At 43.6% G+C, this 22959-nt stretch overlaps 1 protein-coding gene and 1 long non-coding RNA gene across 12 annotated transcripts; one reads left to right on the plus strand and one right to left on the minus strand.

The window, feature by feature from the left end:
• Positions 1-2973: 2973 nt before the first annotated feature.
• On the minus strand, positions 2974-13691 carry LOC125518894. Of its 9 annotated transcripts, none has more exons than XR_007288172.1 (10): positions 13455-13663; positions 13178-13320; positions 12639-12717; positions 12419-12499; positions 7867-10854; positions 7628-7786; positions 6840-7019; positions 4935-5111; positions 4213-4356; positions 2974-3355 (listed from the first exon to the last, which is right to left on the minus strand). XR_007288172.1 is itself a non-coding variant. In XM_048683787.1 (4 exons), exons 1-4 carry the CDS (start codon positions 13662-13664, stop codon positions 12427-12429), a joined length of 531 nt encoding a protein of 176 aa, XP_048539744.1. In that variant the 5' UTR covers positions 13665-13691; the 3' UTR covers positions 12330-12426. The 9 variants fall into 9 exon arrangements, 1 of the variants encoding a protein (XP_048539744.1); XR_007288169.1 differs by having other exon boundaries at positions 13178-13338; XR_007288170.1 differs by having other exon boundaries at positions 12635-12717; positions 13178-13338.
• LOC125518895 lies at positions 9006-12506 on the plus strand. Of its 3 annotated transcripts, none has more exons than XR_007288177.1 (5): positions 9006-9285; positions 9990-10235; positions 10338-10652; positions 11312-11428; positions 11987-12506. It is a non-coding gene; the product is annotated as an uncharacterized LOC125518895 (long non-coding RNA). The 3 variants fall into 3 exon arrangements; XR_007288176.1 differs by having other exon boundaries at positions 9058-9285; positions 10094-10235; XR_007288178.1 differs by having other exon boundaries at positions 9058-9285; positions 10094-10235; positions 11315-11428.
• Positions 13692-22959: the final 9268 nt, after the last annotated feature.

A 22959-nucleotide genomic window follows, 5' to 3' on the forward strand; every position in this document is an offset into this window, starting at 1 on the left:
AGATTTAGGAGTGGCTGAATTCATTCTGAACATCAAGTTGTTGAGAGACGATGATGGTGGGATTACATTGCTTCAATCTCACTATGTGAAAAAGATCTTGAGTCACTTTGGCTATAGTGACTGCAAGCCCTCTCCAACACCATATGATGCGAGTGTGTTACTTCGAAAGAATCGAAGAATTGCCAAAGATCAATTGAAATATTCTCAGATTATTGGCTCGCTTATGTACTTAGCAAGTGCTACAAGACCTGACATCTCTTTTGCTGTTAGCAAACTGAGTCGGTTTGTCTTAAAACTAGGAGATGTGCATTGGAAAGCTCTAGAGAGAGTTTTGCATTATTTAAAAGGCACTGCAAATTATGGAATTCACTACGCCAGGCATCCAAAGGTGCTTGAAGGATATAGTGACTCAAACTGGATCTCAGATGTTGATGAGATAAAGGCCACGAACGGTTATGTATTCACTCATGGAGGTGGCGCTGTTTCTTGGAAGTCTTGCAAGCAGACCATCTTAACGAGGTCAACAATGGAAGCAGAACTTACAGCACTAGATACAGCTACGGTTGAAGCAGATTGGCTTCGTCGGCTCTTGAATGACTTGCCGGTTGTTGAGAAACCTGTACCGGGTGTCCTTATGAACTGCGACAATCAAACTGTGATCATGAAAGTGAGAAGCTCAAAGGATGACATGAAGTCATCAAGACACGTTCAGAGAAGGTTAAAGTCTGTCAGGAAAATGAAAAACTCCGGAGTTATTGCATTGGTTTATATCCAAACGTCTAAAAATCTGGCAAATCCTTTTACTAAAGGTCTATCACGTAATGTGATAGATAATGCATCGAGGGAGATGGGTATGAGACCCATAATATGAGTTGTTCACAGTGGTAACCTATTCTTTGTGATCGGAGATCCCGTGAATTAGATGTGGAAGACAAGCTGATGGTCAACTGAGAGGAGAGTATCCTTACTATTCACAATACCACTCCATGAAGATGCAATACTCTCCTAATCTGCATGGCAGGTTGATATATATCTTAATATATTCTAAGTGGCTCATTAAAGCAGAGATGTTATCCTGCAGAACATCTTTTGAAGAACACACCTACATGAGTCTGATTGTCAAACGCCGCAATCTATGAGAGTAGGGTTCTCTCTAGTAAACTCATGAAAGGTCACGGAGTATGACGTATAAGCTCCACCCGCGGGGAAGACCCACGGTAGCCACGTATCGGTCAAGGCTTTACGTGAAGCTAGATTCGCAGAAAACTTGCAGTTCAAGGCTCAGTCCACTGTTCAAGTTGCTTACTAGTGTAGCATAGAGTTCTAGGTGGAAGTTCAACTTAACAGTCTCCACTGCAGTACCGGTATATAAAACAGTGTTTTGGAACCAAAGGCAATTTCTGTGTGCCTCTGGGATCTGGTGGGGGATTGCTGGAATTTTTGTCTATTTTGGGCCTAACCCAATAGCAGTTTCAGAAATTCCTAATAAATCCTAGAGGCCCACTTAGCCCATTTGTGCAAGGCAAGGGATACTACTAAAGTTTAGTCCCACATTGCTAGTTGAGTGGGAGTTGGACCTCCTTATAACGGAGGTTCTTTCCCCACTTGTATGAGCATGAGAACAAGAGGGATATCCACGCGCGCTCCTCCTCCGCCGCCCGCCTCGCCTCGTCACGACGCGCCGCGCCGCGGGAATGAGCCGAGCCGATATCTAAATTTTTGCCACGCACTACGGGTATACGAAAGGTCACACGAAAGCTGAAAAGATTTTTGCGAAAGTGGAGTTCGAATGCGAACGGTGCAGCCCTTCGACTGCTGGCTGTTCGCTTCGTCTCTGTCTCTTCGTTTCGCCTCCCGTCGTTGCCCTCTCGCCTCCTTCTCTTGCGCCTATAAAAGGGAGGTCGCTCCTCCCAGAGAGACGCACCAGAACCTCTTCCTCCTCTCGCCACAAGTTCCTGAGCACTGCGCTGCTGCTACAATCTTTCCCATCCCGGCTTGCGGCGTGCACTGCAGGTCGAGACAGTAGGCCTCCGAAACCTCACCTTTTGAGTCATGTACAGAAGAATAGTGATAAGGTTTTTGGGGAGCGCTCAGCGCGACTACTGGCTGCTTCATCACGGACGATCCGGTCGCCGACGACTACTTCCCCAACGTCCACGATCTCCTCGACGACATGGCAGGCGAGGACACCGACCCCAAGTCCAACACTTCCACTGCTGCTGTCCCGTACGTGTTCTTACTCTTTCTGTTAGATGTCATGACACAATTCTTTGCTCTACTTTCCGTCCTACATGCGTTAGGTTCTACTTTATATATACAACTTCATCTAGTGTCTGTTCTAAATGTGTTTAGTTCATTGAACATATAAAACACGCTAGGCAACCCGCCCTTCTAGCGCGTTTGCATCGTGCGAGCGATTGGGTTCGCACGATTGCCTGCCGTCTGTACCTTTTACAGCCGTGGCAACTGTTCAGCCGTTCTCTTTTCTTTACTTCTCTCTTTGCTTCTATGTGCATGACAGGTGGGCCTTATTTACCCACAGGCTCTAAAAGTGTAATTCATTTTTGTGTTTACTAGATGACCCATTGCGCCAATGGCGCGAAGGCCGAGAGCGAAACAAGTTTTCAAACCATGCAAGTTAGAATATTTATTATTTAGAGACCAACACCTACTTATATTGCCTTGTGAATGTTACTATACTACGGAATTAGGAGTGATAACATGGTGTATTCTTTGATAGCTATTTCCCCCATTCCCTCCTATTTATAGAACTGTAATACTTACAAAAGTACATTGGTTAACAGATCACACTTCTACACAAACAAGTAAATGCATAAGATGTTTATATCAGGGAATAACCTTTGCAACGTTAAGTAAAAAGTTTCATATGAGATATATTGATAAGCGGTAACATATGACCAATAAGCATGTGATGTGTTCCACTATTTAGTTTCAATCACAAGAAGTTCCAGGTACCCATCAATTTCATATAAGCATTTTATAATAGAATTTTGGACAGTCTCAAAAAATGTGCACCACTAATTAACACATGCAACCATTCTTACATAGCGAAGGCAAAGCTTCAATTACTTTCAGTAGCTTGAAACTCAGAAACTCAGAAAGCATAATTTGTTATCAGTCCTGTACAAGACTCATTTAATTTTGAAACCTTCTTATGCTTGAAACCATCTATGTAGAAACTGAAACATCACTGTGCACAGAGGTTATCGTTCTACTGAGTCACCGGACGAATAAACACATCACCATGATCAAGGCCTCGACCAAGCGACATGTCTTTTAGAAAATATATGTAGAATCTCCCGTCGTCGGACTTAGTCCCCCGAAATGCGGAGACCTAGAGACATAAAAACAAATTAGCACCACATAGTTAATGACAGTGAACCTATCAATGAAATTCCATCTAAGCCACCGAAATTTACCGGTTGCGCCAATGACTCAAGTACCTGATTTAAAACAATATTTATCTGCTTAGCATTTGGTACCGACATTTTTTCCAGAGAATAACATCACAAGTTTTAGGATGCCTTTTCTAATTGAAGACGTAAAATCCCCGCTTACATCATGGACTATAACAGTGTCCCTTTGACTAATATATATGTAATAATATAATGTATGAGCATGTATATCATACCAGTGTGCCTCTGCTAGTTAACTACCCTTTATTATAAGTGTGCAACAAGCATTACCCTTTGCATATATAAATAGTAAGCAGGCGATCTGTTGGATTCTATAACCCATATATTAAAAATAAAATCCTTTATCGTAAGCAGCTACCATTGGTTTGGGCATACGTAAACAATAAGCAGGTGGTATACACTGAATTCTGGAACACCCGCATTAATTATCTGTGCACTTAGCCTTCCCTTATCAGCAAGCAGCAAATATTCTCTCAAAGAAGTAATCTCATGTATTGCAAAAAGCTAAGATAACTGGGCACATCCCACACACGTTGATATTAACCAACATGCACATATTTGTCCTAAAGCAGTAAGCATGAAGCAAACCAATCATAAGCACTAACAGGAAAAACCTTCTCATGTCTCCCAACAGTTCAAAAAACCTTCAGGAATGCCTACTAATTAGCAAGGCCATGTTCTAGCGTACAAAAAAATTATTTCCATCCAGTATATAATGCAGAAGCAAGTATTCTCTGGAAGGATATATATATTCATATATACCAAATAGTCATACCTATAGCAGAGACATAGCCTCAAGAAACGCTATCCATAGTAAAAAAAACCATTGCAGCAGAAACCAGAAGCCAACATCAGTGTGGTTCGCAAGAAGAGGAAGCCATCCTGTTCATGCCTAGCACAACAGCAAATTGAAGAGAACCTACATTACATGGCATAAAATCCAGTTAAGAAGAAAATCTAATGTGATATGTAACCATATGGATACACTCGAGTTGTTATAATTACTTAGGAATTTTGAATGGAAAATTTAAGAAAATAATTCAAATTATTGCTTTTCCTATAGGGGGCCTATAACCAGAATATAGCTGCACAGAAGATCATCAGGTAAAAAAACTTTAGTAGATTCATGAAAAGCAAATGCCAAGATAAAAGGTCTGACATAACTGTCCAGATTTTGTATCAACCAGTCATATATATACAAGCATTTTACCTCTATAAACAACATTTTAATGGTGGAGTAATCAATCTAAACAATTTTAAATTAAAAACAAAATATCTAAAGACTAAGCTCTAGTTCATGTATTTTAGAGAAGTTCAGTTCGGCGAAACTACGGAAGCAAAGGTCTGAAGATATCGATACACGTCGAACTATGTATTTCCATCAGCCTAAAAATTCTGAGAATTACATGGTACCGATACACGTCGAACTCTGTTAAAGCGGTACAGTTACAAGGCCAGAAAGACGGTTCAAGTAACGATGCAGGGTGCTGAACAGACCTGCTTCAACTTCTTCAGAGATTCTTCTACATCTGCTAGCTTCTCTGAAACTGTTTTCTCAAGATCAGAAGAGTAACCTTTTCCTTCTTCCATGTTTCAGAGGTAGTATTTGAGTGTGAGCAAAGTGCCTTCCACACAGAATAACTGTTGAAAAGACAAGTAACAGCAAGATCTTTCCTACACAAGCAACAGCAAAGAATTGTTGAGAGTATCGTCAAATTTAAAATTTCTGAGCTTTTATGACAAATTTTGACCCAAAAAAAGTTATCGGAATTTTTAAAATTTTCACAGATCATCAACCATACCAGGTGTAGCAATCTGGGTAATTTTCACAAATATACCTACCAAATGTACTAACCTGGGAAATTTTACACAAAAAATATGAATAATTCCTAGAAGGAAGGCAGTGGTAAGCGAATAAATTTCAGTTCAAATCGGCATTGTTCCAAATACCGGCCAGTTAATTGGCATCTCGGTCAGTTAATCGCTACTCGGTTGGTCAGCGAATTCGCCTATTTATCCCTACTCAGCACCCGGCCAATATGGTACCAATTACCGATATCCTGAATGTTGCAAATCGGGTATCTAAACTATTCTCTCAGCAGTATAATTGCATTCTTATAGAAAGGAAAGCAAGTAAAAAGTAGGAGGTACTTTCTAGAAAGCAGCAAGATTGAAGTATACACTGATTTATTTGTAAGATGTATCTTTATTATATTCAGCATATAACATGGTTGACAACAATAGGGGGTAGAAATAAGTATTGCTAGAGCTTTGAACAAAAGCTAATTACTATAGCTCTGTATTGTTGCATGTTGTTATCTGAATTCAGTAAATCTACTATGCTTGTGCTCTTTAGGAAACATCTCCAAAGATTTGCAGCAATTTCAGTATAACATCTCCAGGTTTTTGAAGTCATGTTCATTATTATTCTTTCGTATAGAGTTGTTTACTAATTTCAGTTCTTCTTGAAACATCACACATCACTGATTTATTTGTAAGATGTATCTTTATTATATTCAGCATATAACATGGTTGACAACAATAGGGGGTAGAAATAAGTATTGCTAGAGCTTTGAACAAAAGCTAATTACTATAGCTCTGTATTGTTGCATGTTGTTATCTGAATTCAGTAAATCTACTATGCTTGTGCTCTTTAGGAAACATCTCCAAAGATTTGCAGCAATTTCAGTATAACATCTCCAGGTTTTTGAAGTCATGTTCATTATTATTCTTTCGTATAGAGTTGTTTACTAATTTCAGTTCTTCTTGAAACATCACACATCACTGGCTACTGCTTCTTTTCCAAAATGGGAATGCGGCAAAATACATAGCCTAAAATTACATAATACAACCTTGATCGACAGTTTGCAAGAAGAACTTCAGAAAAGAAGGGAATATTAAGAAAAAAAGAAACAGAGAAATATTGTAATGGTTACGAAGTTGTCTTTCTGAATGTGATCAGCCCTTCTAAGGTAATATTGCAATATGCAAGGTGCACAACACCTTGTAAGTTGCAGAAACACATATAGGGATCTTAAAAAAACTCAAACCTTCGAAGCACTGTCACTATCTTAAATAGTAAATTCTAATTCTTGGGAACTTAGAAAGATAAAATCAGTGCTGACATGCTAGTGGAGAGCATAGTGAACACAATAGTGCTTAAGAAATTTGTCTGCGATCTTCTCTAGATATGGTTATAACATCACCTTGCATGAATAATCATGGCATAGTTGAGGGCATTGGACAATCTCTACATGCACTGGGTGGTCTATTTAATATTCTTAAAGGATCCATGTCAAAAGATAAGAATTTGACGGTATAAGTAGAAGAACACATGTGTAGTTATTGACAGAAACAGAGAAGTAACTATAATCCAAACAATGCTTCAGCAAGAAAACATACTTGCTCTTAACTGGACAGCAGTCATTGCTCGCGAAGTGTTGTTGGCCATCTGAAGAGCAGGTGCAGGAGAGAGACGAGTGGCGGCCTAATTTTGGCTGTCATAAGGGTCGGGATCCGCCTCCCTTAGCTTCTTCACATCAAGGACTGGCCTGAACTTATTTGGGTGTCGGTACCCTGACTCTTGGAATGTAACAAAGGATCAATGGATTAGTAACAAAACTAACTGATTGTAGCTTGCTACGTTATATGTACTCACTATTTTACTGAGACATATCAACACTATAATGTAGAAAATGCATGCAGATCAACATAACTGCACAAAAACCACCCATGCATGACACTGAAAATTGTACGAGAGGCTAGAGCTATTTTGTGCTGATCGAAACAATATATATTCAAGGAAATCTGTATTTATACATGGATAATATCTAACTTGAAAGGCCAAATTAGATTTAGGACATCAAACTATGGCCTGTTTGAGAACACCAAACTGAACTCCTGCCTGTTCAATTCAGAAGACGAAAAAGCTTCAGCTGGTACAACATCAAAGCGATTTTTGCAGAGTTAGAGAATTTCATTGTCGTGAATTAGTGGACAGCGAGATTTAGGCATTTTTTCCATTGGAATTAACGGCACTCTTTAATCCTCACGGTCATCCAGATGTATATAGTACATACCAATCTAGCATACAACTGTATGGCCCAGCTTGAATCACATGGGATGATGAAATACATAGGCTATGGATATGACGAACCTGAAAAAGATAGGCAAATAACACAAATGATTACCTGCAGGCTGCATCGTCATTCATACTTGACCACTTAAATCTTGGAGGCCGTCGTCCATGCTGATGCTTGGCCCTTGCCATCCAAGCCGTCTCTATCTTGGATGGCCGACATGGAGAAAGGGGCTGGAGGAAGAAGATGGAGAAGCCGTGGATCCGAGGCCTAGATTGGGGACGAATTAGCCTTCCTATATTAGACACCAATTCATTGACTAAAAAGAAAGTGGCGAGAGAAATCCATACCTGATGGATAGTACAGAATGGGATGAAATCATATGTCCCCAGCAAAGCATCTCCATAGAAGAGGTAAAGAGAGTGGGGCGGGGGCAGATGGCCGTCGCTCCCGCTCCCGTGGTCTCGACCGCCACCTATTTAGGCTATTGCAGCCCGCATCGCTCGATTTCGCTGCGTCCCTTCTTCCTCCTTCAGACCACGGCCAGGCAGAGAGAGATCGAGGAGATGGATGACGAGGGTAGCCAAACCCTAGCCACATGAGCTCCTTCCTCCTCCACGGCCAACACAGCATGGCCGGCTGCTGCTCCCCTCCTTCTGCCGAGTCTGGATCGAGGCCGCGCTCGTGGAGGCAGAGCACGGGACGACCGCATTCTGGGCCACCACGCGACACGGACGAGGCGCGGCTGGCTGTTGCCCCCTCCTGCCGAGCCGCTCCTCTGCTCGAGCTCAAGGTGGCTATGGCGACGAGGCGGAGAACAAGGGTTGGAGGTCGCCGGTGGCCAGTGAGGGCGAGGCGAGGCCCTGGCGCGGCGGTAGCGGGAGAGGAGGCGGCGGCGGGGGTCGCGAGGGAGCGGAAGGAATCGAGGATGACGTGAGAGGGGCTGACGAGGGAGATATTTTCATCTTCGTGGCTAATTCAATCGCACCGAAACAAGGCGAAACCCACCTCATGAGGCCCACCCGCCATCGACTCTTGAAGCAGCCCCCAACGTAAAAAAAGACCAACGGCTGACCAGACGCCAGCAGTCAAAAAAAAACACTGTTACTGCTCGAGTAACTCCATCGTGTGGTCAAAGACATCGTGCACGCTGCCTCCAGAACGGCGGGTTGTCTAGCGTCATTTATATGTTCAATGGGTGAAAGGTGAAAGAAGGATAAGCGTTGCGAGCAGCACGGTGAAAACCTAATCGCCAATCCCCTTCCGTCCTCGCATCTCGCCCACTTTCTCCTCCCTTCGCCGCCGCCTCCTCTCCTCGCCTCTTCCCATGCTCTACACCACCACCACCACCACCACCACGCCCCTGCTCCTACACCGCCTCGCCGCCGGCCGTCTCTGCGCCTGTTCGTGTGCCCCCTCGGAAGGCACCGAGTTGCGGCCAGCCCGTGCTCAGCCTCCGCCCATGCGCTCGAGAAGAGGGGAGGGGCAGCCGCAGGGTAGGAGCAGCCACAACAGTCGCCAGTGCTGCCTCATCTACCGCCCTTCACGCCACCATCCATCCACCCGGTGAACTGGAGAGGCAGATGATGAGCGTCGCCTCGTATCTTGGGGCTGGATCCCGATTCTGCCGCTCCACGGCATGCCGTCTGCCTTTTCCTCCACCTTGTGTGGCTGCTCTGGTCGACCTCTTCCTCATCGTAGGTGCTCAACAGGAGAAGCGCGAGCAGCCGGTGCAGCCGAGAGTTCGCCTGGTTGCAGCTCGACTTCAGGTCCCTTCTCTTCTTACTGATTTATTCTTCCCCCTTTCTTCCAGTCCCCTGCTCCGAGAGCTTCTCATTTTGTTTGTACAAATTTAGTTTCTCCGTGTCTACAAGTTGTTTGATGAAAATCCAAAAAGGCTAACAGGGGAGGATTAATCTATGTTAGTCATGTGATTTGATTTTTCTGTAATTTAGTTCCAGTAAAAGATAACAAGTTGAGTAGTTGCATTTTAAGTATTGAAGGAGATCAGGATGCTTTAATTTCTATTTACCTCATGGCCTTTATTGTACAATAATCATAGTCGAGAAGATTATCTCATTTCTTTTGGATGATTTGGTTTAGTAGGCTATTACGCATGTTGGAATGAATTAGCAAGTATAGAAATGAAAACCTGTAGCTCCTTCCTGATTAGGTCGGGTTAAATGCTTCCCAATGCAAATGATCTCAGGAAAAAGGAAAATATGTAACCATTTTGTGTTGGTTCATAGAGTGGGTTACTGCTAAACCCCATGAGTAGTAGTCATTATTTACTTCTGTAAATTGAAATCCATTTGTCTGTTATTATGTGTAGGCATAAAGTTGGATCTTGGATGCTTGGCATCGCCTTACTATGTTGTTTTCCTATTTATTTTATTTATTGTGCTTGCCTGTTTTGTACTATAATGTACTGGGAGGTGAGAAGAAGAGTTTGAACTATATATTTTCTTTTCAGGTATACTAGAAGCTGATGAGTCTCCAATACGTTGTTGTTCTTAATGATATGAAAGTGCAACCGTGTTTTTTGCTACAAGTTGATGCATAATACTTTGCTTGCAGCCAACATCAGCCTTTGTTGCTGTTACTGTCCCATTTTGAGAACCAAAGAAATACCGCCTTTCAGCTAGATGTGTGTTAGGTGAATGCTGCAGGCCATTTTGTTCATTGGCCCGGCATGATTTGGATTGCATCACCTACAGAGGTAGGTTTCATCACCTCATGGATTACTTAATTTCAGCTTCATTTGCAATTGTATACCAATTGCTTGATGAAATTTTCAAATGTCCACTTTTTTTGGTTGTAGGTCTGTGTGATTGATGAGCTGGCTTAGGAAGGCACAGTCGATTATTATTGCCTATTTCTCCATTGAAAGCTGCTACTTCTTTCATCTTGGAAGGTACTTGTGTGTACAATGGATACTTTTATTGTGATTTTTCTTCTTTGTCATGGAGAGTTTGAAACTACTATACATATTAGTCTTTTGCGATTTCACTTTCCTAAGCTCGAGCCGCAGCGTTGGTCCACGACGCCGGCACCATCGTCGTCCGTAGTAAGAGTGTGGGCTACAGAGACGTCCAGCTCCGTCCGGCTCTCGCGCCACCGTCTGTCCACCCGAGAGGTCAGTCCTCGCGTCCTAGCCTCCATCCTCTCTTGCTGTCACACACACCCTCTCCTCCATCCTCACGCATGCCCTCAACAGAAGAGAAGATGGAGCTGGCACGTTTTGCTGGTTCAGTTAAAAGAAGAAGGGCCTTTGTTGCCTGGAAAGCACTGCCGAGTCTTGCTGCCATGTTTTCCTCTGTTCTTCTAAATGGTTCATTCTGTCCAAAGAAATAATAAGTTGTGTACGGTATTAGTTCAAACTATCCAAAGAAAATGCTTATTTAGTGCATTCTGACCAAGGCTGGCATGTATACAGGGTTGGGGGCCATTTTACTTGGTCATCCATTTCCTTAAGTAAAAGCTGCTCTTTTCTGTCAGATATTTGCTGTGTGGATGACCGATCATGCAACTATATAGTAAGATAGTGTTCTTGTTTTCTGTGACTGTATAAATGACGAAATAAATTAGTAACTAAGTGATTCATTCTGACGTTTTAGTAAAATACACCATGTATGTCCTGTAAGTAAGTTAGGCTTCAATGCGATCTCGATTTTTTGTATTAGAATCTGATATTTTATCTGCATGTGTAGCACTCAAATTACGTTTTTCATTTCTGTTTTCTTTTCATTTAAGATGTTACTTTGAGTTGCTAAAGTTGATGTTTCTCATTTCCAGTAGGATATGCATTTGATCCAGTCCATGTCTTGGTCTCTTTTTGAAGTGTGTTTAGCCATGTTCTTCCTACATGTGTTCAATCCATCGGTAGCTAGCGGATGTTGTGCTGTGACAAAGGTTTGCTACCTTCCTCTTCTACTCCGTTTGGTTTTATGGGCAATTCTTACAGTAATATGTCCTTGCTCTGTTTGGCTGTGACATGTGAATCTGATGCTTACCAACTTGAGATATGCAGCTATTGTCTTTCTTATACTGGTCCATTATGTGATTTTTTATTAATTTCTTTGTATGGACTACAACTTTTGAATAGCATTTCCCAGTTCATTACTTTCCAGTTTTCGAATATCTATTGACACCAACAATCTAGCATTTTCTACAACAAACTTACAAGGATCAGCTGTTCATCTCTAAATTAAATGGAGAATAATTATTTTTACTTCAGAGCTGCAAGACCTTTTTTTGCTTGGAATATATGGTTTAATCTAAGACTGAATAAAAGATTTTTTTCTCTTCTTTAAGAAGTGCCATGTATTACCTGTTTACCGAAAGGAATTCATCTTCTGGCTTTCACTAGACATTGATTGCTATTTATGCTTCTTTAGCAGTGAGATCAGTCAGACACCAATAGAAATGATTCTGACCTTTCATCTCCCCAATTTTTATTGTGTTTTCTAGGTGCACTCCAGGAAAAAATTATTCTGCAAAGAATCTTTATCAACAAAGCGCATAGGGAAGATTGTCAGTGTCAGCGACCAATTATTTTGTTCAGCAGGTGTTCCCTTCAAATGAGGCTCCAGCAAGGGGATGCTAGCAGATATCAACCGGTTGGTTGAATGTGTGCACATTCTGTAAAGTCAACTTAAAGCTTCAGCAAGTGTGTTCATTGTCCTCTCCATTTCAAACAAACCATCAGCTGGTTCTTTAATATTTTATTACTTAATCATACTGTAGAATTTGTTTCTTGGTGATCTAAAACTTATAGCCATTAAGGGAAGCCCTTGGTTTGTATTAGGTAATTGTGCCATTGGGTGGAACTGTATGAAAAATAGTGAGAGAATGCTGGTAGAAATTAGCAGTAATGTAATTACATAGAGAGAAGGTACTCACATGTCACATCATATTTCCCCATGCTCCTCTTCAATTGCAACAACTATTGAATTTAGTTTTAGTTCAAGCATCTTTTTTATGCTGTCAACAGTGTGTCAGTTGGTGCAAGAGAAATCAGCCTAAGAAACCGAGATCCGCTAATATGTATTCTGTAACAACACTCAAGTCCTTGAAATAAATAAGATGATAATTTATTTAAACATGAAAGGATATTACCTACTTTAAATTCTCTGATATAATGGTCAACATTGATGGCGTAAACATTCGCTCATGGATAGTTTCAACAGAATTGTTTTGAGCTGCAAAGTAAATGGATAGAGCATCAAACCAGGCAAACTGCAAGTGCAAAATCTCCATGCAATAAATTTCATCATACAAGCAATTGAAATAAGTCAGACATTGCAGGCAAGATATAGACTTTCCCCAATGCTTCTCAACAAAAACAACAATTGGTTTTCCTTTCTTGGCTGCCCTATCCGCGGGTGCCATAGCATTGTATAGGATGTCCATAAATCCTACTCAGAACTAAACTGGAAGCCACCTTGACCCTACCTAACCAGAAGGTGCAGCTATCATCGTGAATCTCTAAGTGAGAAGTAATCTCTAAGCGATAAGTGATTCAGACGGCCACGCATGATTTGGAAGAAAAAATTTCAGTCAATCGCAGACTAACAAACCTTACCTCCCACCACCACAAGGCACAAGAACGTTCACAACAAGCACAGACAGAATGTAAACAGTAAAGGGAGACGAACAAACCGGATCCATCGGGACACATGGAAGATAGCCACCGAGCGAAGCCGAAGAAGCGCCACGCCGTCCCCAAATCGTCTCTCCCTTTGTACAGAGCCGCCACGCCGCGCACACCAGGTTGGGCCAGATGAAGACCACCGCTCCTTCCTCTGACCAACAACAACGGCCTGCAAATCACAACCAGACCCTACTCACAAAAACGACTAACAACAAAAACAATATCACCACCAAAACCCAATGACTGAATCGAAAGATGCCACCAGGCCCACCACAACCTACTGACCAAATTGAAACATCCCAATGAATGCCACAACATCACCACACAACAGCGGCGGATAAGTGAACCGCAGCCAGCAGCGACGGAGACCACCCGGACAGACAAGCCGCGCACTCTCGCACCCACCGGCCACGCTGCAGCAAGCCGCAGCAAACCCCAGCCCGGCGCAAACCAAATCCCTCCCCAACAGACCCCTTCTCCTCTGTAGACCAGCATTGTTCAGGCAATGGAGCGACACGTGCTGGGTGCCATCCTCCTAGCCACCATGCCACCTCCAGGAGAAACATGGACCACTCGTTTCACAGTGACCGACAGCCGGGGCCTATCACACCAACCGCTGAAAGAAAGGGCCAAAGAAATGGGCCAGCTCACTTGGGAGGCTAAAAAAACTTGGGCCGCGCTTGGATTCCAATTTTCTAGCGGTTTACACGTGTAACATATACACCCTAAAACTAGCTCAAAAAATACACCCTAAAATTGGCTGGATTTGTTACTCAAAAGAAAAAAAAATGAAACCGACTTGATTTTATTCACCTGATTGGTTAGTAATTTTTGAAATGTATTTTTTTATTTCTATTTTGGATGCACTATTCAACACGTCGGTTTTGGACGAGTTGTAGCGTGGTCAGACGAGATGCCCCGTATGCGCGTTGCCGCGGCAGTGCCGGATGCGCGCCACCACGGCTGCCCCATACGCGTCGTCGCCACCATGCCGGAGTTGCGCCACCACGCGTGGTGCCGCTGCGGTGACACAGATGCGCATTGTCGCTGCAGCGTGGGAGGAGGTCCTCAGAAAGGCGCGCGCCACCCTCCCTCCTCATCTCCCCCGTGCCCTCCTCCTGATTCGTTGAAGTGCTTCCCGTGACCGTGACGGCCAACATCCGTCACCGTCAATGTGCTCCGACGGCCATCTATGGGAGGGGGTCTTGGACTACAACGGCTGGACACCGGTTCGAAGCCAGGGCTAGCCATCAGCCGGTCATCATGGTCCCGCTAGCGCAGCAAGAAGGAATGGTGTGAAGCAGAGGCTTCTGTGCGGGTGCTGCCTGGTTGTCTGTATGTTCTATCAAAGCGGGGGATATAGCCTGACAAAAGGCACCCCTTAAAATACTAGCTTGTTCTCTGGGATGGTAAAACACACCTGTATATTTTGACATGCTTATCTGGTTACCAGGCTTCCAATGAGGGGCATGGGAGGAACGTCAAAATTGAAGTCGTAAATTGAATTCGCTGCGTGAATTGTTCCCAGGAGTTTTAACCCAGGGAACTTAGTGATTTAGGTGATTTTTTTACATGAAGGTTGAAGATAGTTAGTGAGGAAGACCTTTATGTTGGCTACATATGAACTTAGTGCTAATCTATTCGACTCTTTTTTAGTGCTTTACATATAATTTTTACTAGCTTCATTCCAGAATCAACTGAAGACAACGATCTTAACCATACTCTCATAAGAAATATATGTTGCAACACACCTTGACGAAACGCTTTACAATCCAAAGACATTACAGCAGGATCAACGTCCGAAGACAACAATCTAAACCATACTCTCTCGCAGATAAGATATGTTGCATACCATCTCAACGATAAGATTGTACAATTAGAAGATATTCTAAAACAAACATATAGGTATTATTGGGGGTTCGATGATGATATGGGAAGGTATTTCTGCTTTGGCAATGGCAGCCCACCAAACACACCCACCATGAAGAGATGCTTAGACGATGAATGACTCTACCAGATGTTCATGCGTACCCCCCCCCCCCGGTTAAGCTAAATGACCAGCGATATCTATATGATGCATCTCTGCCTATGTAGCTTACTTGCTAAAAGCAATGACGCTATGTATCAACATCATACCTAAGTATCTATTTCCTTATGTTCCAATCGGTGTCTAAATATTCTTACATGCATGGTTGGCTCTCGCCCTTTGCGCCATTGGCGCAACGGGTCATCTAGTATATGCAGATGCTCTTTACCTTCTCTCTGTCCGAACGCATGACTTGTTTTATCTCTACTATATTAGTCATGCTTTATCTAGTATTTCTGTTAATAAAATCATTCGGTAAATTGCTCATATTTCCAACTGTTACGGCATATCTCTCTCAAGGTAGTTTTGGTGATTGATGACAACATGGTTGCGGACTAATCTTGTGCTTTGAATAGTTCACAGATTCACTCCTGGCACGAGACGTTTTCTTCCCTTCGGAGTGTCTTTCAAGACGGTGTAGCTCTTTCATTTCTCTCTCGGTGGACTAGTTGCGTAGAGGGCACCGTACTATCAAGAGGGGGTCCGCTGGGGTATTGCATGGGTGGAATCAACACGTACACATCAGCTTCTCACCCTCCGAGCTTGTCCTTTCCATTGAAGAGATCTCGCCGCTTTTCTTTGTCCTGTCTGGGTCCCAGCGGTAGTACCACGCAACCCAGCCGTAGTACCGCTGAGGAGCCACAAGCAGCAGTATCGCTCCACAGCGGTAGTACCGCCCGTGACTCCACAGCAGTAGTACCGCTGGGGTGCCTGGCACCACCGCCTCGTCATCAGCCTCTTTGGAGAGATTCTTTCTCTCTCTTCAGTGTCCCAGCGGTAGTACCGCACTACCAGCGGTAGTACGGCCGAAGGGTCACAAGCGGCAGTTCCGCTCCACAGCGGTAGTACCGCCCGTGACCCCGCTGCCGTAGTACCGCTGGGCTGTCTGGCTCCTACCGCCTCGACTCGAGGGGTCTTTTTCTCGTGTCGGGTTTTGCGGCACTAGTTGCGGTTGTAGAGGCGGTAGTACCGCCCCTACCACCGCGGTAGTACCGTGTTGGGTCCTATTCCCTACTAGTCTCCTCTGCGCGGCAGTGCCGCTGGCTGGTGCGGCAGTACCGCTGACCTAGCGGTAGTACCGCCCTGTGCGGGGCTGGTTGGTGAGGGGCAACGGTTGGATTGTTGCCCCCACTATAAAAAGGGGTCCCCTTCTTCCCTTTGACCTACCTCTTCCCCCTCAAGCTCCATTAAATGCTCCAAGCTCCATTTTCGCCCGATCTATCTCTCTAGCCAATCAAACTTGTTGATTTGCTCGGGAGTGGTTGAGAAGGCCCCGATCTACACTTCCACCAAAGGATTTTCGATTCCCCCACTCATCCCTAGCGGATCTTATTACTCTTGGGTGTTTGAGCACCCTAGACGGTTGAGGTCACCAAGGAGCCATAGTCCATTGTGGTGAAGCTTCGTGGTTTTGTTGGGAGCCTCCGATTAAGTTGTGGAGATTGCCCCAACCTTGTTTGTAAAGGTTCGGTTGCCGCCTTCAAGGGCACCAATAGTGGAATCACGGCATCTCGCATTGTGTGAGGGCGTGAGGAGAATACGGTGGCCCTAGTGGCTTCTTGGGGAGCATTGTGCCTCCACACCACTCTAACGGAGACGTACTTCCCCTCAAAAGGAAGGAACTTCGGTAACACATCCTCGTCTTCACCGGATCCACTCTTGGTTATCTCTTACCTTTACTTGTGCAAGCTCTTTAGTGTTACTTCTCTTGCTTGCTTGTATGCTTGTTGTTATTGCATCATATAGGTTGCTCACCTAGTTGCACATCTAGACAACCTACTTTGATGCAAAGTTTAATTTGGTAAAGAAAAGTAAAAAATTGGTAGTTGCCTATTCACCCCCCCTGTAGTCAACCATATCGATCCTTTCACCAACAATATATAGTATCAATCCTGAAATAAGTTATGCCGTATATAAAAATAAAGTTAGTTATGGTGTAAGGTGGAAAGTTTGGCGAAAGACTAATGAATGCTCAATCAGTACAAGTAGAAAGTAATGATAGTTCTATAAGAGATGGATGTGAAGGAAAAAGAAATTTAGATAGAACTATGGTAAAAAATACATGCATGGATGAGTAATTGGAGGATTTGGTAGGTTGACATATATGAATCGATGAACGTCGCCAGTGATAGCGAGTCACATTTCTTTATCAACTCAGAGGTGGTATAGTTTCAAGAATTGTTTCCAAGACTTGCCAGTAAAATAGATTTTCTCTCGTTCGTTGGTGACATCCTCAACAAAAGTGCACCCTTCTTCTGTCTGAAGTAAAGTTGTAACTTGAGTGAAAGCAGATTTTGTAATGCCAATCTTTTTTGAGAAATCTTTTCTTGCAAAGCAGTGGATTTCCTGGCAAACATGAAACCAAAGAAAGAACTATTATAAGACATGGATATGAAGTCAGTATTCATAGAGAAAGTATAGTGTATCTCAGTGGACATTATTATCTTCAAAGAATGTATTTGAAAGAAGGATCTGTAGCCTTAATTTTGCAATGGAAGAATAGTTACTATGCAATTGGTATAAAGAGCAGAATTAAGGTATCACTATATATGTACTGATGCATCAATAGTTAAAATGCCACTATGGGTTGAAAGGAAATGTGTGTTGGACACATCAGGGGAAGTCTACAATCATGAGGAAGAGCGAGTTGATTTGGACATAAGTTGGACCTATATTTTGTTTAATGAACATGTTGTTGAGTGAATAAGAATTGAATTGGAGATCTTGTTGACCCACATGTTTACGAATAATGTATAGTCCGGTAAAAGATAAAAAGGGTCATGCAGAAGATTTCAACTAGAATTGGAAACTTGACATCCTTTCTTTGTAGTCTGCTGGAGAAAAGAGGGACAAGCACTTGTTCCTAACAACATGGTCACCACTGCACAAGCCTCTGAGGTTGTAACAGATTGGGCACTAATGCATGAACAAGCAATTTAGCCGGAAATAAGATTGGGCGGCTGATTTGGAGCAGATTAAAGAGAGATAAGGTGGTAATTTACCTCCATTTCATGAACCCGATGGAGCTCCATTAGGGTTTTCTTGGATGGGGGAAGTTGGGGTAGAATAGAAAGAACCAACGCAATACTTGTAGTCCCTGTCGATGGTTGAGGCCGTTGAGTTCCGGCAACCGGTGGGAGGAACACTGAGTAGGAGCCTCAATAAAGTAGATATATAGGATCACAGTAGAAATGAAGTAGACGGGTGAAAAAGAGTAGACACAAAGAAGTTGAGACGTCGGTGCACTGCGCAACCCAAAATAGATGTTCAGTAACTTGGAATGACTTGTTTGGATCCGCTCAGGAATAAAATATTATCTCCATGCGCGCAGTCTAGGTAAGTTTCAGAAAGCAGAACGGAAACAAGTTCTGATGGACAGAATTGAATTGATGTTGTATGTTTCGTACAAAAGAATTTGACAGAACAAGAAGTAAAACTGTAGGAGTGAGATGAAATAAAATGTTAGGGAACTCACTGCAGTTGGATGAACGAAATATGGGAAAGATTTTATATAAGGAAACCATTGAACAACTCCCAAAAGTTCAGATTTGGCCGTACAAGGGTAGAATTGGCTAATCGAAAGGTAGATATTTGACAAACGATTCATGTATCGTAGGACAATAAAAAGTAGGAAAAAGAAGTGTGGGGAAAGGACATAACAACATGAACTGATGAGTTTAAATTAGGTAAAGGAAATAAATTAAATAAAAGGAAAATGAATAGAGAATGAAGACTGTTGAAGGTTGAAAGTAAGAACGCAGGTGACGCGAAAGAGAAGAACACAAAGACGTTGGACTGGAACAAGGGAACAAGGAAGAAGAAGGTGAATAGTGAGAAAGAATGGTCAGACAAGAACGGGAAGATGGAGCGTAATCGATAGGTACAGGGACATAGAAGTACACCTGGACAACCTATTTATACAGAATAAAATGTATATTGTCTCGTATTCATAGGGTTAAGAATTTGCATCCATTTTTCAACCAATTTTCGTCAAAACATCTGTTTGAACCACAACGCAAATCGCCGCAGGTGCGTGCCCCCGCGCATGCGTGTCTGAATTTTCATCTAGTTGAATTACGATAATTGTTCATTCATGTGACACATTTTTATTGATGTTTGCTTATGAGGTGCTCATGTTATTTAAAATATTACAAACAATTTGTTTAGTTAAACTTTAAATTCTACGATCATCGATATGTGCCATTGTAAAGTTAGCATGTCCGATTTAATATAGCATGTTTTTATGGTTTACTTCCACACAAACAACATTCAAGGTAACAAGATATGTAAATTCTGGTGTAAAACAAAACAAAATAGATGTCAACGGATTTTGTCTATATTTTAGTTATACTCCATTAGTTAAACATGCTTTGTACGTGAGTGGTCACTGTTGTAGCAGAAGTGCGCCTTGAGTAAGTGTGAACTGAGTTTTTACCGCAATAAAAGAAGTGAACTGAGTTCGGTAGAAATCAGTTTTTTCCTATCCAAGAACATAAAAAATGTTTCTTGGTGTGTTCAGTTGACGACCCAAATCATGGGTTCCGATCTCCAAGAATCAAACTCACACAAATATGTCTTCCCGTAGCACTCACCCATCAAATAGTTAATGTGGAACAAAGCGCACGACTACTCAAAAACAAAAATGGTTGCATGCTGGTGTCCAAAAACAAAAATGGTTGCATTCAAAAGAAAGTTGCATGCTGGTGTCCAAAAAGAAAAATGGTTTGCATCGGAAAAAAATAGTTCCATGCCGGTGTCAAAAACAAAAATGGTTGCATTAAAAAACAAAAATAGTTCCATAACGTGTTCCACGAGGTTAACACTAAAACATCGAGTAGTATGTGGTTACCAATTTTTAACATACTACCCCGTGCTTGAGGCGGCTACCGCTTTGGACTATAGTTAGTACATACGTATGCAATTACCAGTTTCAAAGGATATAATGATGAAATGTGTATGTGTGTAAAAATTTAGGATGAAATACCTTGAAATGCTGCATGTACCAAAAAAAAGATCATGGACTTTAAGAATGAATAGTATCATGTATTGAAAATGCTTTAGAATACGAACTTGTGGCCATCGGGGAAGGACTGTACTTGTTTTGCAATGGAGTGAGCTGCCTATAGTGATTGAGTCAGATTGCTTAGAGGCTAGAAATCTTGTGAAGAAGGGAGAAAGGGATAGATCAGCGCATAGCTTCATGGTTCAGCAGATCAAGGTACTCATGGATCAACGAAATACTAGTATTACTCATATTTATAGGAGTCAAAATAATGTAAGCCACTTGTTACCCGCAAAGAAGCAAAGAAATTCTAAGCCACTTGTTCGCATCTTATGGTAGAACTTCAGGCCGCACCATGGTGTGGCTCGGATCTAGACCGGAGGGGGTCGTGAAACTTTGTAATTCTGGTGGTAGCCCTATGTGAGTAATACAAGTAATTTCCCGCAAAAAAATGTAATGAAAAGCCCTAGATATTTTTTGCGCAACTCTCATTTCAATGTATTTCGTCCTAAAAAATTACGCACAGGTACATTATGCCTCAATGTATATCCGTATTTTTTCAGATTTTTTAAAAACACAGAAATATGAATTTAAAAATTTGCAAAAGGAGGCATCCATGAAGCTGGGCCTCCGGAAGCAATTTATGATTTTAAACATTACTCCCTCCGTACCAAAATATAAGACATTTTTGTAGTTCGATTTTGAAATGCAGAGGTAGTAGATATACTGTCACTTAGGCCATCTCTAGCTGATCCCCTAAAAGTTAACGGAGTAAAACCCTTAGTGGAGTATATATACTTCACTAATTTTTGGCCGTTTCTAGCCGGTCCGCTAAACTTAATAGAGATAAACTTCAATTTGATCAAATTCAAAGCAATTTGAACCGAAAGTAGTATGCATTCAAACATAAACATCGATAGTTTTGTACAACCGAACATAAAACATAAATTTAAACTAAAGTAAGCAACTAAAACTACTTTCGTTGAAGTGGAGGTCAAGTCAACCCCTCCTCGTCAGGTACGGTGTGCTGCGAGCCGGGTTCGGGCCGGTGCCGTCGTTGGGGTGGTTGGGAAAGACACTCATCCACTCGTCGACGTCGATCTCTTCGTCATCGCCGCCCACCATGCCGCCGTCCTTGCCACCTTCGACCTTGTTAGAGGAGGAGATAACGATAACCTCGCCGCCGGCATCGGCAAAGATCATCCGCTCTACCTCCACGAGCTTCGGGTGCTCCCGGCAGAGCTCTTCCATGTAGGCCTCATAGGCGGCCTCAGCCTCGAGGCGCTCCCTCGCCTCGCGGTCCTCCCGCGCCGTAGATGAGCTCACCACCCCTGGCTCCGGCGGGACGAGGTGGACAGGACGTGTGCCTGGGGACAATTGAGGCGAGCCGCCGCGCCATGGAAGCGGACCTGCCAACGGTCGTACTCCATGGCCGCGAGCTTTGCCGTGTGGAAGGTCCCGAGCCACCGCTTGTTGTGGGTCTCCCAATCCGTGATATTGGCCACCCACGTCCCCTAGTGCCGCTGCCGGACCCGGAGGTAGGTCCTCGTCGGTGGTCGGCGTGGAGGGAGGACGGGGAAGTCCTCGAACCGGCATAGGGGCGCGACGACGGGCAGATCGGGCAACAGCGGCTTGATGAAGATCCCGCGGAGGACGACCCACGTGCGTAGCGGCGTGGATCCACGCTGCGGATCGGCGGCGGGGACGGGCAGCCACCACGTCCGGCCATCGGAGGGGTGGGGTGGGGGCGGGGGGCGCGGTGATGAGGGGGGGGGGGGGAGAAGACACTGATTTTACTCGACCGCGTAAGGATGGAGTAAATATACTCGAATTTTTAGGGAAGGAGTAAAAAGTTTACTCCACTAAGCCGTATAGGGGATCGGCTAAGTCAAACTTAGTCAAGTAAAAAGCCAAATTTACTCTACTAAGAAGGCATAGGTGACCAGTTAGAAATGCTCTAAGAGCATCTCTAGCAGACCTGTATAAGTGGTCAAACCCGTAATTTTTTTACGTTTTACAGTTTTGGTTGAAAAAGGTGTCCACAACAGAAATCGTAAAAGTGGTCCAACCCGTAAAATTTTTAAGGGCCACCAAAAATGAACACCCGAAACCCTTATCTTTGGAGGTTGGAAGGCCGAATCTAGGGAGCCCCGTATACCGGTTAAACCTTGTCGGAGCAAACACGCCGCCGCGGAGTTTGTCAAAATCCGCCCTAAACTCGCCGGAATTCATCACCGCACATAAGAAAAGGCCGCTAGACGCCGCACTCGATAGCCGCCGGTTCAAATTGGACAAGCTCGACATCGCCGTGGCCTCCCATGACCTCAGCCTGGCCGCCGAAATCCTCCCGGCGTGGCAGGCAAAGGGGCACGGCTCGGCTGGCAATAGAGCAAGGCACGGACGGCGGAGGCGCCGCGGCGTGCCGACGAGGCTGGGCGCGGCCGGCGTGGTGATGGGGCGCGGTCGGCGTGATGATGGGGCGCGGCCGATGGGCGACGGGGCATAGCCGGCGGGCGACGAGGCGCGGCCGGCACGGCCGGCTAGGGGAAGGGGTGGCAGCGGCCGGACTGAAGGAAGAAGCTCTTTATCCCAATTTTACAGTTTATTTTACAGTCTGTTCGGCTGTAGCTAAAATGAACCTTTAAAATGTGTTAGAGTTGTGTCGAATATTATGTACAAGGTAGGTTACAGTTGGACTAGGA

The sequence above is a fragment of the Triticum urartu genome, chromosome 7 (genome assembly GCF_003073215.2).
Source record: "Triticum urartu cultivar G1812 chromosome 7, Tu2.1, whole genome shotgun sequence".
NCBI classification, from domain to species: domain Eukaryota; kingdom Viridiplantae; phylum Streptophyta; class Magnoliopsida; order Poales; family Poaceae; genus Triticum; species Triticum urartu.

Bases quoted from the DNA above. Each gene is read 5' to 3' on its own strand.
- LOC125518894 (XM_048683787.1), bottom strand. From the start codon at position 13,664: ATGCTGGTCTACAGAGGAGAAGGGGTCTGTTGGGGAGGGATTTGGTTT. The intron at 13,339-13,446 runs GTTGTGGTGGGC...TGTGATTTGCAG, and splicing joins TGTTTCAATTTGGTCAGTAG to GCCGTTGTTGTTGGTCAGAG. The intron at 12,500-12,638 runs GTAGGTAATATC...CACTGTTGACAG, and splicing joins ATTATATCAGAGAATTTAAA to CATAAAAAAGATGCTTGAAC.